This window comes from Protopterus annectens, chromosome 13.part0, assembly GCF_019279795.1.
Source record: "Protopterus annectens isolate FY-2018-M chromosome 13.part0, PAN1.0, whole genome shotgun sequence".
Taxonomy (NCBI): domain Eukaryota; kingdom Metazoa; phylum Chordata; order Ceratodontiformes; family Protopteridae; genus Protopterus; species Protopterus annectens.
In genome coordinates, this window is record NC_056747.1 from 130,567,808 (window position 1) to 130,583,345 (window position 15,538).

A 15,538-nucleotide genomic window follows, 5' to 3' on the forward strand; every position below is an offset into this window, starting at 1 on the left:
TACTGTACAACTCTTCTGGTAGCATAATAAACATATTGGGAAACAGAAGACTGGCCTTTTGTTTTAATTAAACTATAACAGTTGCAGTACATCCTCATGTTTTAAATTTTAAGCTTATTGTTTACAAGCTAAACTGGGAGCATTACCACTGATCATGTGCTCTTTACTGGAACAAAAAAAAATCACATCTGGAAAATTGCTATTCCATATTAACATCTTAGTATGACAAAGCTTACTTTTTGCAGGTCCCTTGCAAAATGCTACTTGCCATTTATCTCACTTGGTGTCGGAATTATGCAAGTTAATGATTTTCTTGTTCTTTAGACATTTCAGTTATGATGCTTTGCTTCTAAGCTAATGCACATTTGGCATTTCATTACAGACCCATTACGTATGTAATTAAAAAGTGCAAAAACATACTTTTCTTTGAAAAAGTTGCAAAAAATTCTGTCTGATGCTCATTTCCCTGCCCTTTTGTTTCAATCTTTTTGTTTTGTTTCTCTTAGCCCTTACAGTGGAACTACAAGATTTTGTAATACATATCTATCCATCCACAACCCCTTTTCCCATTTCTACACATGGGGTTGGGGCCATCACATCAACAGTGGCAATCATAGCATACTTTAGTAGTAGCCTGCTAGCATAATTTCTGACTCAAAATGTACCCATTATTATTTTTATTTTGGCAAAGTTTGCAAGCTCTTACACAAATCCTTAGCCACTGTCACATGCGTGGTATAAATGTGACTATAATTAAAATTCCTGGAGCACCGTTACAGGTCACTGTACAGACACTGCCTCTAATACAGTGCATGGCTCTCAACTTCTTACAGCAAGAAATCTCCAATAAATAACGGGGAACAAAGGCCCAAAAATGCAGACAATTTTAAATATTGCTCTTATAAACATCAGAATGTGCTAGAACAGGTTTTACATTAGCATGAATTTCCTGAAGGGTATGAAGTCTGAAACGCAAATGTCTGTCGTCATTTTCTGACTTCAATCCTCAATGATTTGCCCAGAAAACCAATGATTTTATGAGGAAAAGACCCAAAACATGAGACAAAAATGTGGATTTGCAAAAATACAGTTGAGGGGTATGACAGTGTCACAAGCAGTTGCTAACACTGTAATTTGAAATGAGCTGTTGATGTCTTTTATGGTTTCCAGTACATACAAGGACTCTGAAATGAAGCACACAGAACGTAATAGCACTATGTTTTAGTCTTATAATGACATGTGGACCTAATGTAACATTAGTGATGACGTGGACTTAATGCAGCAGAAGCATTGTAAACTGTGGCCATTACTTATGAATGACTGCTCATGAGCAATGAGTGCATCCATTCATCAAGCAGCTGCTCGATCGAAGCTTATAATGATAAACCCGCTGTTCCAAACAAGAGGCTCTCTGAAAAGCAGCTGTTACAGATATAGACATGAAAGTGTGCTCCGTACTTCAGGGCAGTGATTCCAATACTTAAAGTTGACATTCTCCAAGATGTCACAGCCTCAGATTTTTTTGATTTAAGTCTAAAACTGGGAGCAATCCCTATGCAGAAAGGAAATTCTGTCATTAGTTATCCATTCGTGAGAACTTCCACATCTCGTGCACATATCTTCTTCTCTTCCATTTACTGTTCAGTAATACCTTAAACTGCTCTGCGATTGTCACTGTTACAATTTGATGCATACTTTTTTCTGTCTGTCTCATAGATTCATTGAGCTTACAAGGCAGAGTCAGTACACAGACCATAATCACCTTGAAGAGGTACTGTCCACTTAAGTACCTAGGCCTGGTTAGGTATGATCATGTCTATCTGAAGGGAAGTAGTATTTATACATCTGAGGTGGTACAGTGTTTGTGTCATACACTACTGCACTGCACTTTCTTGCATTTAATTTGAGACTGTTTTCAGTACACCAGGTACGGCACATTCTGGACTTTGCTGAAGCAGTACAGTATCACTGGACAAGGAGATAACAGTGCTCGGCTTCCACTCATCAACAAACTTGACCAACCACACTTCTGGGATATTTGTATTTATTTTGCAGATATTCAGGCCAAACAGGACAAGGCCTAGAGCCGATCCCTCTTGTACCCCACTAGTTATAATTCTGCATTCAGAAGAGATACCGACAACTTTCACAACAGGTGATCTGTTGGATAATCAATTTGTAACCCCATGGGCAATGTAGAGTTTTACATGAAGTTTGTCTTATTTTTTAATAATAGCACCATGGAGGATAGTGCCTTGGCCTGGTCAATATTCGCAACATGTATTACATGACCATGATCCACAGCCTCTGTAACCTTTTCGAAGAAGCTTACCAAGTTCAGGAGGCAGAGCCTCAGTTAAGTCCACATGAATAAGTTCTACTATGTTGCATTCTACGGCTTTGCATACAAGGCTGGTGATGCTGATAGACCTATAATTACCTGGGTCTATAAGAGGGGACACTCTTCTGTAGGGCAGTCAGAGTGACTTTTATTCAGGCATCAGGCATAAACACTCTCAGAACCTGAGGAGATGTGGAGGGTCTACTTCACGTTGTCGAAAAAACAGTTTGTTGAATATCTTTTTGTCGAACCCTATAATTTAACAAAACATTTTGCCAAGGGAAGAAAACACTTGGCCAACCAAATGAGCATCACAAAATTCACAAAATTTCTGTGCCCCCCCCTCAACTAAATACACCAAATCAGAGAAAAGGGCAAGTTCCCAATGATGGCCAAGCTTTTTTCCTTGGGAAACATTTTGCTTAAATGAACATTCGCTGGATTAAGGGTTCAACAAATTGGGTTCAACAAAAAGGTATTCGACAAATAGGTTTTTCAACAAAGTGAAGTAGACCTGATGTGGATACAGCATATTTGCTACTGATGCGTACTTGTATGTTTTCTAGACCCACAGAAGTGTTATTTGTAACCTTTGACAGGGATTGTAAGCCTTGTTCCAAGGTAATTTCAGGGGAAAATAAATTTTCAAGGATAGTGAGGCAATAATGAGAGTAGGTAAAGTCACCACTAAATCTGTCTGCTAATATAGTAACTATAAATCTGTCTGCTAATGTAGTAACTATATCCTTGGGATCAAAATGTGTAATAATATTATGCATACATTCAGTGCATTACTGCATATTATTCTTTAATTTCCTGATATAACAGAAGACAGATTTCTAATTTCCTTTACTTAACCCAAGGTATTTTTATTATGATGTGTTCCTTCACTGTCATGTTATGGTGACTGCATGTGGCATTTACTGTGGTCACTGGATTTGTGTGTTAAATTCCTTAATGTCATTCCCCAGATTTTTCAAAATATAAACTGATTAAGTGCATGCAGCAGGAGAATAAAATCTAATTAAAATGAGCTCATCTGTCACTGTTAAAGGAGCAAACACAAGTCAGTAGGTAAACTGAAAGCCAGTAACTACAACACCTCACACTACTGGGAGAAATGTTTGAAGAACTGTACAAGTGTTTCAGAAGAAGTCTAAAATGAAAGCACTTAATAGAAAGTGGAATATAAAGTGCTGGTGTTTGACGTCATTTTTTGCTAACTCGTAGCTCCATTTCAATTTCTGCGAGATGTTTGAATAACTGGTTTTAAGCATCAGTGAGAACTGGTTTAATAGAGCAAAATCACTACAGGCAAAAAGAACACATCAGAAAGTGTTTCTTAGCATACAGTAAACTGTATTTTCTTCCTGTTTAGAATTTCAATATTAAAAACAAACTCAGTGCAAAGAAAGTGGGTTCTTCTCACACCAAAACCACATGGCTTAGTTCCTTAAGTGCTTCCTACTGTACAATAGCTATCTTTCACCAAAAACAGACTACAGATATAAATTTAAAAAAATCTAAACTTCTCCACGTATAAAGTGTCCTAAGCACAGATTTTCTACATATATACACAAATACATATTTACACTGCATCTCATTGGTAAGTGCTAAATGCAACGGTACAGTTCAAAAATTTTAGTCCGAAGTTTATAAATACACGTTTTTACATTATGTACATTACAATAAATATAGTACATTAAAGTTTTAACAAACTTAAATACAAGGAGCCTTTTTAATTTATAAGATGATATTTCTGTGTTTTTCCAGTGATGTTTGCCAGGAATATGTAATTAGATCTGCTGAAGGATGAATTCCAGTTCAGTGTTTCCTAGAACTGCGTCTGGAGGAAAAAATATCCATATTTTAAGATGCATGGAACATATTACTGCCAACATATGCTTTATATATTTCAAATAGCATACTGCATAACAAAACTAAGCTAAAAAGTTCATCGGCAAAGGCTGATGTGTCATACAAGTCTTTTGTGAGAAACAAAAGTCATGCACACATTTTTCTGTGTAACTGCCAATTGCTTTTACCATGTCCAGAAGCAAGAACAAGTGACTAGGTCACCCATGCATGGAAGAGAGCCAAAATTGCACCAGCCAGTCCTGAAAGAACTTAAACCAAATTGTAATTTGAAAAAAACACCATATTCTGAAATTCACCGATACATATTTATAACATTTTTTTTTTGCATAGGGAACCTCACACAGACAAATGCTGTATTAATATCCCATATTCTGCTACATATACTGACTGCAAAGTTACCATAACTGAAAGGAACAAATTAGTCCACTTACGGAGTTAACTGACATCATAATTAAATAAATGACTGTACTTTTGACAGAACTATAAGAAGGTTTAGAATTTAAGCACCTTTAGGTGCCTAACAGTAAACATTTTCAAGTATTAGAGTATGCATACCAGACATCAGAAATACATATTTATAACTGCATGCAAAATCACATAAGTAAAGAAATGTAAGATAAGTAGTTAAAAGCAACATAGTTACAATTAAGGTCACTGCAATTAACTATTATTTATGTTAAAAATATCTTAGAAAGTGTATTTGTGCAGCTGAGAGATTAAACTTCGGTTCCATCTGCCAGAATTGGTGGGAGTGTAAATGGATGTAAACGATCCCACAGCATTAATGAAATGAGTAGGGGTTGCTTTACTGATACCTTTCCATTAATATATACATCAACATTTCTTTAGTTTCTATACATTGTCATTAATATTTATATTTGTTCCTTTTAAACCCCTTACCCTCCTCACCTTTTGCAACAGCCCTCTTTTAATTTCAGTCACTATTTAGGATCAGGGGAAGTTACTAGGCTGTTGGCCCCAAGAATTTAGCCCATGTTACAAGTCAGCACCCTATGTCACTGTCCAGCAGGGACATAGGTGGAATGCCAGGGGTGTATTTTTGGTTCCCCATCTAGTTATCCAGGCTGTGCTTAAAAAGGTTTAATGAGGTACTCTGCTTTACGTGGAAAAGGAGTCTATTCCACAAAAGGGGGAGCCTCTGGGACGCATCTGTCCCATCAACAAGTCCTACTGAAGTCACAGACCAGGTTGAGGTCTCAAGTGCGGGTTACTCGAGTGGAGCTTGACTTACGGATATGCAGCAGTCACAGCAGGACGGGGTCTGAGACTGCTTTATATGCCAGACAGAGGTCACCTCTGAGGAGTCTGTAGGAAACTGAGTAGAGGGACAGAGCTTTTCACCTATCTGTGTAGGGTAGATGTTTGAGGCCCTGGATTCTCCGGGTGAGGAATCTCTGTGGTCTCTCCAGCTGCTGCATGTGCTTTGTGAGGTACATGTTGAAAGGGGCATTTATTTCAATAATCGGTCTTATAAGGGAAGAATACAGGGATGCTACGACCACCTTGTCCCTGGATGAGATACCTTTACTAATGAGGTGGGCCATATAGAAAGCTTTCCATACAACGGAGGCAATATGGTGATCAAAAGTCAGTTTGCTATCAACCTGGGTTCCCAAGTCCCTCACGACTGACTGAGTTGCTTTGTGCCTTATTATCAATGTGATAATCTGTGGGGACATCATTCTTCCCAAAAGGGATGATGATGCATTTTTTGGCAATCAGTTTGAAGCCATGTTTCTGGCACCAGTAATTTGTTTGGGTGAGACCCTCTTGGAGGATGTCCACATCATTAGGGGAACTGATGACAGCACCTAGCTTGCAGTCATCTGCAAACTTGGTCAGCCATAGCCCAGTAGATTTGGCCTACACCTCTGAGAAGTATATCCCAAACAGCAGAGGCTGTAAGACTGATCCCTGGGGTACACTGCTTGGTACGGGTCTACTACTTGAGGTGGTTTCCTCTATTTTGACTAGGTGGGTTCTATCAGTAAGCCAGTTTGCTACCCATCTGGTAACATATGGATTGATGCCTAGTTGAGAGAGTTTATATATTATACCGGAGTGGGGAATAGTATAGAAGGCATTGGCCAGGTCAAGGTAGGTGGTGTGCACCGTCTTCCCCTCATCCATGGCCTTGGTGACTCTTTTTCCTCACCTTTACTTTATTTACAACAATGCATCATATCTTTTCCCAACACTCCATTTGGTGACAAACAATACTTCATCCAACTTATACAGGCTGACTTAAATGAGTTGGATCTGCAGACTTTTTAAATTTTGTTCCCAACTTATAAATGATGTACAACATTCAGAAAGTTATATTAAATATGTAGGGGGTCACTTTTCAGTCTGTTGATTTACCACCATTTATATCACTTTGGTTTGAAATTAATATGGCAATGTCTTGCAGAACAATGATTTACAGAAGTCAACATTTGTAGCTTTATCTTCTAATTTACCGTTAGTGTACAATGTGAGGAAAACAATTATTTAAGTTTCAGTTCATTCGATCCAGACAACAGCTAGACGAGCAGGCTGAGCTGTATCATTACTTGATAGTGAATTGCAAACCACATGCAGTTTTGTGTGCACGATCATAGTATAACGGGGAATGGGAATATGCAGTATAACAGGGAATGGGAATATGCAGTATAACAGGGAATGGGAATATGCACGGTTTCCTTTGTTCTGAGATCTCAGAGATGGTATTATAGAACCGAGAATCTACAGCTGAAGTATAGTTAGATGAACCTTTGTCAAAAGTTCAAAAGCAGGAGCCAGCAACATGATGCAGGGGGACAAAGCCCTGACTACTGTAGAGCTAACATAAGAACAATCGGCAGCTTAAGTATCTTTAGGAACTGACAGGGGAGAACAGGAGTCAGCAGCAACTGCAGGATAACCCATCATAGGGGTGAGGGAGGCAGTTCTGGCTGACATTAGGACGACACCTAGCACAAGCGTTAGGTGTTTTATATTCGCTGAATCTGGGCGTATGTAAGAGCCAGATGGTTTTAACATGAGAAATACTCCTTCAGTACAACCACACAGCATGGTTCGGCAAACTGCCAAAGTGGAAGGAGTAGGCTGCTTCGAATGACAAACAAGTTGCACACTCCTTACCACCAGTCTAGCCAAGAAAGAGGAATGAACAAGCTGGCAGGGTTTCCTGGGATGGAACAAATGGGGTGTAGGGCTCCCACCTAGCCAACGAATGCCCAGTCCCCCCCCCCCCATAAAAGAAAGTAGAGAAGCCACTGGACGCATCTGCAGATAACCAAAAAATATATATAATAGTAGGAAGTGAGATCATTTTTAATAAGGAATAAAGGTGCGTTCTCAAAGATGCCTGGACCAACAAAGAACATGATATAGAGTCAATTTCTGGAGTGAAGGTTAGACTGATATCTTTTACAGTATCAGCATCACAGAAGCAGTTGGCCAGAGACAAGAGTTCAAAAAATTCTCAAACCAGGCCTGACAGACAAGTCGCATGAGAAGAGTCATTGGAGCAGTCCAGTGATGCTGTTTCCTAATTCTGACAAAAGTACCAGGTTCAGTAATGCATTTACAAAATTAAATATTATCTCAGTGTTAGATAGCTATCCCATGACCAGAACTTCTCTAAGCGTAGAGATAAAGCATTGTTTGAACTAGAAACGAACTATCTGTCATTTGTTTCAGGACATGTTTTTTTTTATTTTTTTGAAAAAAGTAACCCTGTTAACATTAAAGAGCGTGACTGGCTTGTTACACTTGACATTAAATTATTCTATATAGTTATAGTGGGTAATAAATGGGTAGCCTTTTTAGGTTCATAGGTGTATACTAGGCTAACAACCACTAGGGCCCTTATAAGCCTAGCCATGCAAGACAAATGTGACCCACAAATTTGATTTATGTAGGGGATCATTTACTGAGTGCCTCTGTCCATCTGAGACATAGACACCAGACCCAGAGTGAATTTTCCAATTACCCATGCATTGGTCCAAGTTGCACTTACATAAGGTTATGAAAGAATTCTGCTTTACATGGATGGGAAGCCTGTTACAGAAAATGGGAATTGTCACACAAACATATTTAACTCTCCAACACATCCTTTTTATGTCACATGCAAAATGTCGGCCTTTTGACCTAGTAGTTGTGATGATGTTTGTTTTGTGGATGTGCAGATGGTTCATCAAAATAGGGTCCTGGGATGCCTTGTACGCCAAGCAAAGATCACCGCTCAGTAGTCTGTGTGATCCCAAGTAAAGAGACTGGGCTTTGAGGTGATCACTGTAGATCACTGGGTTTACCCCCGTATTCTTTTTATAAGGTACCTTTGTGGACTTTCCATTTGCTGCATGTGTCTGGTCAGCTACATACTGAAGGGGGCATTATACTATATGATGGGTCCGATTAGGGCCAATTACAGTGGTATGATGACCTTTCTGGACCTAGATGCCATGCCCATACTTATAAGTTAAGCAACATAGAATGATTTTTTTTTACTACCTTGGACATAGGTTGGTTGAAGGCTAGGTTACTATTTCCATGAGTTCTCATATCCCGGAATCAACCTTGAGGGGTGTTTTATTGATTACATAATTTCCAGGTTAGCCAACTTCCCAAACGGTACAATAATGCACTTCTTGGTATTGAGTTTTAAGCCATGCCTTTGGCAGCAAGTTTTGTCTGTGTTAGACCTTCTTGAAGGGTGTTCTCATCTTGGGGGGATTCAGTGATTGCTCTCAGTTTGCAATCATCTGTAAACTTGGTCAGCCAAAGGCCTTTGACATTTCAGAAGTAGATGCCGAAGAGGAGTGGTCCAAGCACAGAACCCTGAGGGACTCTACTACTGAGTATCCTCTTTGTGGAGGTGACCTCACCAATCCTAACCTCTTGGGTCCTTTCTGTGAGCCAGCTAGCTATCCAGAATGTATGCCTAGTTCCATAAGTTTGTTGACAATGCCCTATGCCTAGTTCCATAAGTTTGTTGACAATGCCCTATGCCTAGTTCCATAAGTTTGTTGACAATGCCCTATGCCTAGTTCCATAAGTTTGTTGACAATGCCCTATGCCTAGTTCCATAAGTTTGTTGACAATGCCCTATGCCTAGTTCCATAAGTTTGTTGACAATGCCCTATACTTAGTTCCATAAGTTTGTTGACAATGCCCTATGCCTAGTTCCATAAGTTTGTTGACAATGCCCTATGCCTAGTTGCATAAGTTTGTTGACAATGCCCGATGCCTAGTTCCATAAGTTTGTTGACAATGCCCTATGCCTAGTTCCATAAGTTTGTTGACAATGCCCTATGCCTAGTTCCATAAGTTTGTTGACAATGCCCTATGCCTAGTTCCATTAGTTTGTTGTTGACAATGCCCTATGCCTAGTTCCATAAGTTTGTTGACAATGCCCTATGCCTAGTTCCATTAGTTTGTTGACAATGCCCTATGCCTAGTTCCATAGGTTTGTTGACAATGCCCTATGCCTAGTTCCATAAGTTTGTTGACAATGCCCTATGCCTAGTTCCATTAGTCTGTTGACAATGCCCTATGCCTAGTTCCATTAGTCTGTTGACAATGCCCTATGCCTAGTTCCATAAGTTTGTTGACAATGCCCTATGCCTAGTTCCATAAGTTTGTTGACAATGCCCTATGCCTAGTTCCATAAGTTTGTTGACAATGCCCTATGCCTAGTTCCATAGGTTTGTTGACAATGCCCTATGCCTAGTTCCATAGGTTTGTTGACAATGCCCTATGCCTAGTTCCATAGGTTTGTTGACAATGCCCTATGCCTAGTTCCATAGGTTTGTTGACAATGCCCTATGCCTAGTTCCATAGGTTTGTTGACAATGCCCTATGCCTAGTTCCATAGGTTTGTTGACAATGCCCTATGCCTAGTTCCATAGGTTTGTTGACAATGCCCTATGCCTAGTTCCATAGGTTTGTTGACAATGCCCTATGCCTAGTTCCATAGGTTTGTTGACAATGCCCTATGCCTAGTTCCATAGGTTTGTTGACAATGCCCTATGCCTAGTTCCATAAGTTTGTTGACAATGCCCTATGCCTAGTTCCATAAGTTTGTTGACAATGCCCTATGCCTAGTTCCATAAGTTTGTTGACAATGCCCTATGCCTAGTTCCATTAGTTTGTTGACAATGCCCTATGCCTAGTTCCACAGGTTTGTTGACAATGCCCTATGCCTAGTTCCACAGGTTTGTTGACAATGCCCTATGCCTAGTTCCATAGGTTTGTTGACAATGCCCTATGCCTAGTTCCATTAGTTTGTTGACAATGCCCTATGCCTAGTTCCATAGGTTTGTTGACAATGCCCTATGCCTAGTTCCATAGGTTTGTTGACAATGCCCTATGCCTAGTTCCATAGGTTTGTTGACAATGCCCTATGCCTAGTTCCATAGGTTTGTTGACAATGCCCTATGCCTAGTTCCGTAGGTTTGTTGACAATGCCCTATGCCTAGTTACATAGGATTGTTGACAATGCCCTATGCCTAGTTCCATTAGTTTGTTGACAATGCCCTATGCCTAGTTACATAAGTTTGTTGACAATGCCCTATGCCTAGTTACATAAGTTTGTTGACAATGCCCTATGCCTAGTTCCATAGGTTTGTTGACAATGCCCTATGCCTAGTTCCATAGGTTTGTTGACAATGCCCTATGCCTAGTTCCATAGGTTTGTTGACAATGCCGTATGCCTAGTTCCACAGGTTTGTTGACAATGCCCTATGCCTAGTTCCATAGGTTTGTTGACAATGCCCTATGCCTAGTTCCGTAGGTTTGTTGACAATGCCCTATGCCTAGTTCCATAGGTTTGTTGACAATGCCCTATGCCTAGTTCCACAGGTTTGTTGACAATGCCCTATGCCTAGTTCCATAGGTTTGTTGACAATGCCCTATGCCTAGTTCCATAAGTTTGTTGACAATGCCCTATGCCTAGTTCCATAGGTTTGTTGACAATGCCCTATGCCTAGTTCCATTAGTTTGTTGACAATGCCCTATGCCTACCTAGTTCCATAGGTTTGTTGACAATGCCCTATGCCTAGTTCCATAGGTTTGTTGACAATGCCCTATGCCTAGTTCCATAGGTTTGTTGACAATGCCCTATGCCTAGTTCCATAGGTTTGTTGACAATGCCCTATGCCTAGTTCCGTAGGTTTGTTGACAATGCCCTATGCCTAGTTCCGTAGGTTTGTTGACAATGCCCTATGCCTAGTTCCATAGGTTTGTTGACAATGCCCTATGCCTAATTCCATAGGTTTGTTGACAATGCCCGAGTGGGGTAGTGCATCTAATGGTTTAGGCACATCTAGGTAGGTAGTATGCACTACTTTCCTCTCATCCATTGCCTTAGTGACCTTTTCAAAGAGGCCCACCAGGAACAGTAAGTATGACCTTCCTTTGGCAGCATCAAACTGGGATGGACCCAGTGTCTGGAGGTCTCTTATGTCCTTGTTCATAATTTCCATGATAATTCTTTCCATGGATTTGCAAATAAGACTAGTCAGACTAATAGGTCTGTAGTTTCCAGGATCTGTTGAAGGTCCTCCCTTATGAAGGGTGATGACTGTCACAGTCCTCCATGCTCATGGCACAAAGCCTGTTTTTAACATTATACTTAAATAGCAACTCCAAGGATTCTGCTAAGTTGTATTTTAGACTGTTCAGGAGAGAGTTACTGCTGCCCATTGAGGCCATGGTCTTGGCTTTAAAAGGTGCAGTCAGTAAATGATCCCTAGTTATAGCTGGAGGGTTATGTATGATGGTATTTTTGGGGGGATGGTTAAGGGTGAGAGGGGACTAAAGTTAGAAGTAAATTTGTCTCCTAACAGATTTGCTATATCATCAGGCTCAGTGAATGTGGCACCATTAACCACCAGTTTAGTAAATTGTTGTGCATTACCTTGAGGTTTCTGACAAAACTGAATAAGGCCTTATAGTTATCTTTCACCTGGGAGGATATCTTAACCTCAAAGTTGGCTATGTTTGACACAGTCACCTCCTTAGTTTGATGGGAGAATTTTATGTCTATGGGAATTTCCCTTCCTTATTTTTGCCATATTTTTTCCTTTTTGTTTTATATCTTGTTTAATTTGAGATGCCACAAGGGTGGTCTGTTTCTAGAGCTAGTTCTAGGCTTACTTCTGGTAGGTACAGCAGTCTCTATGCAGCCACTGACACGGTTACTCAAGAGTTTCTGAGAGCAATTTAGCTAGGCTGCTGTGTTCTCAGGGTTTGGTGGGGCATTGAATTTTGACAAACCATCACTTAATAAAAAGAAGTTTGCCTTTGGAATAGTTCCTAACTGTTACTAGTTTTAATGAGATTAGAAAGTTGATTCTGACTTTGAAGGAGACAATTTTATGGTTGGACCTTACCAGGGAGGATGAGACATGGGGGGTGCAGCATTTTACCATATTTGTGAGTATGAGGTTCAGTATGTTGGAGCCTCTAGTGGGTGTATTTGTTCAAGGGTGTTTGTGTTTATGAAGTCCAAGAATCTCTGTGCCTGGAGATTTGAGGTCATGTAGCATTTCCAGTCTTTAGATGGATAACTAAAACTCTCCTATGAGTAGGGTGTTAGGTTGGAAAGTAAGTGTCTCCAGTAGGTCCAAGTATATATTGGGAGCTTCCTGGGATATGGAGGGTGGCCTGTAGCTGGCTAGGATATAGTACAGGATTTTGTCTACAGTGATCAACACATCATCAGAGATGAGGAACTCCAGCACATCATCCTGTTTGACCACTACAGGGGTATGTTTGTCACTGATGTATACTGAGACGCCTCAACCTTTAGCCCTTGTCTGTGCAGCTACTGATCTAAAAGTGTGGAAGGTACTGAATCCTTGCACTGCTAGGGTACCCTCTGCCACTTTAAACCATGTGTCGGGAGCTGCACAGATGTCTACAATCTTGAATGTGAGGAGGGCTTGGAGGGGGTGTTGTTTTTATTTTGGTCCCTGGCATTGAGCAGCAACTCCTTGAGGTTCAGTTGAGTTGATTTTGTTATGTCGGCAGGTCTGCCAATTTGTCATTGCCTAAAAATGACATTAAAGGGGTGGATAAAGTTTTAGTCAGTATTTGAAAGCCTGGAGGGGACAGGTGCAGACAATGCTTGGCAAAGCAACATGGGTCTGTTAACTATGTCCTCTGAAGCTGACAAATATTTTATCCCCTTAGAATGAAACCAGAAAGATAACCAGTTGTTGAAATCAATCAGTTTTTGCTCATATTGTGGCATTAGCCTCAGAGCTCAGTGCCAGGCTCAAACCAACCTGAGACACACAATGTGAGTGCTCTGCAATGTGCCTCATCATACAATCCAGGGAGGTATGTTTCAGGTCATTTATAGCTATATGGACTATGATGGAATCATACTAGTACCTGTAGTGTAGTGACTCTAGTGCCTGTGAAATGCACCACATGGACTATGATAGAATCATACTGGTACCTGTGCTGTAGTTACCCGAGTGCATATGTAATACACCACATGGACTGTGATAGAATCATACTGGTACCTGTGGTGTAGTGACATGAGTGCATGCATGGTTTGGCAGTTCCTGGCTCCAGATAAGAAACTAACAGTTATCTTCTCTTTATTAGATTGATTAGAGGGGCATCAGTATGCCTTACAATGGAGTCCCCTATAACAAGAGTCCTGGGAAATGTGTTTCTGCTTGGCTTAGGGGCTTAGTGTTTTGGGCTCCACTGAGAGTGACTGTAGGTGTGGTGTTATGTGTTGTTTTTTCTGAGTGCCTTTGGATTTGCTGAGGCATAAGTTTGCCAATGGGTGGTCTAGGCAACCTCTGTTTAGAAAGATTGCTTTTATGTACCTTGGCAGACATTAATCTATGTGTGTGTCTTGTGTACTATGTGAGGTGAGTGCTGTGTGCATGGTTTCAACAACCTGATATGCACTTATATGCTTGTAGCCTGCAGTTTCATTGTGTAAGTATACCTCTCCTATACTGTCTCTCTTTCTTTAAGGATTATCTGACTGTTGGTAAACATGAGACAATTGCTACATTATCCAAGATGCTGATATCCACCAAGCTGGCTACAGAGACGTTAGAAAATTGCATATTCATGCTATCCAGTCCTTTGACTGGTGAGCAACAAGGGTTGGTGAATTGGGTTTAGAAGGCTATATTTTGTTGGTGCAGCTTAATAAGGGTGCTTTATTGGGATATACTATGCACAACAGTACTTCTACTGACTTTGATATTTACATAATATTGAATTCCACTAAATCTGTAGGTATTGCCACAGTGACCATCTAGCTGCTCTAAGCTAATCGGCGTGCAAAATATTTGCTCTGTATTTACTGCTTTTTCTATATGGAAAATGTGCCTTCTAGGTGTTTGCTACTGTACAGGCCAGTGCTAACTGCTGCTGCATGATGAGCATCTCCACGCAAAAGCACCGAATTTATAGCAGCAGAGAAAAACAGAAAACTAACCAATAAGTCCTCTAACCAATAAAATGACTACACTATGAGGGCTTTTGTGTTTTCCAAGCCAGATAGATCAGACAAACCACCTTCTATGACAACAGGGATAAACCTAGTAATCCTAATGTAGAAACATGGTAGAAGAGACCCACAAGTGCATTCCTGTCACAAATAAATCAAACTAGCTGGAAATCACTTGCTGAAGGCAATTTCAAGACAGTCTTACAGCAGTACCAGTGACAGGAAGAGAATTTTTTTGAAAAATATATATAGTGAAAAGCACAAATAAAAGCAGGCAAAAGTAGCAGTCATTCAAAACACTAAAGTAAGTGAGATTTAGCAATCAGAAGTACTTAGCTTTGCCCGGATGGCACTAGAAAGTAAAACACTTCTGGAACACAGACTACAATACCAAAGGTTTGCTGAGCTCTGGGAAAATGAGCAGGAGACAATATGTAATAAAGGAGGTTTACTGAATAGCAATGTTGGTTTTGCTAGGTGGGCACTCAGCATCATGGATGTGTGGACAACAATGGGTGGGAAGAGTACATAAACAGTTTATACAATAGACAATAACAATGAAAAAGGGAAGTCGGGGACTTTGGAAATCAGATTACCATAAGGGGCGGAGGCCAGAGACACAGCTATATAAAAACTCAAGAGGAAAAGGGTGGGAGGGTTGGAGAAAAAAAAATCAAGGAAGAAGTAGGCTAGCTAAACAGGGATCTGACAAAATGAAGCTAATACTGGAGTGCTTTCAGAAACTTTAGCTTAATGTTTCAGTGAGGGCTGAGGAAGAAACAAAGAGCAGGGGAAGAGGGGGCACTAGAAAGTTTAAATGATAACTA

At 40.3% G+C, this 15,538-nt stretch overlaps 1 protein-coding gene across 2 annotated transcripts in view; it reads right to left on the bottom strand.

The window, feature by feature from the left end:
- Positions 1-3,617: 3,617 nt before the first annotated feature.
- Positions 3,618-15,538, bottom strand: part of LOC122817654 (lipoprotein lipase-like) — a 201,966-nt gene continuing 190,045 nt past the window's right edge. For both annotated transcript variants that reach the window (XM_044090717.1, XM_044090716.1), the window contains one exon: positions 3,618-4,187. In XM_044090717.1, coding sequence (XP_043946652.1) covers positions 4,166-4,187 — 22 coding nt within the window. In that variant the 3' untranslated portion in view covers positions 3,618-4,165. The remainder of the gene's footprint in view (positions 4,188-15,538) is intronic.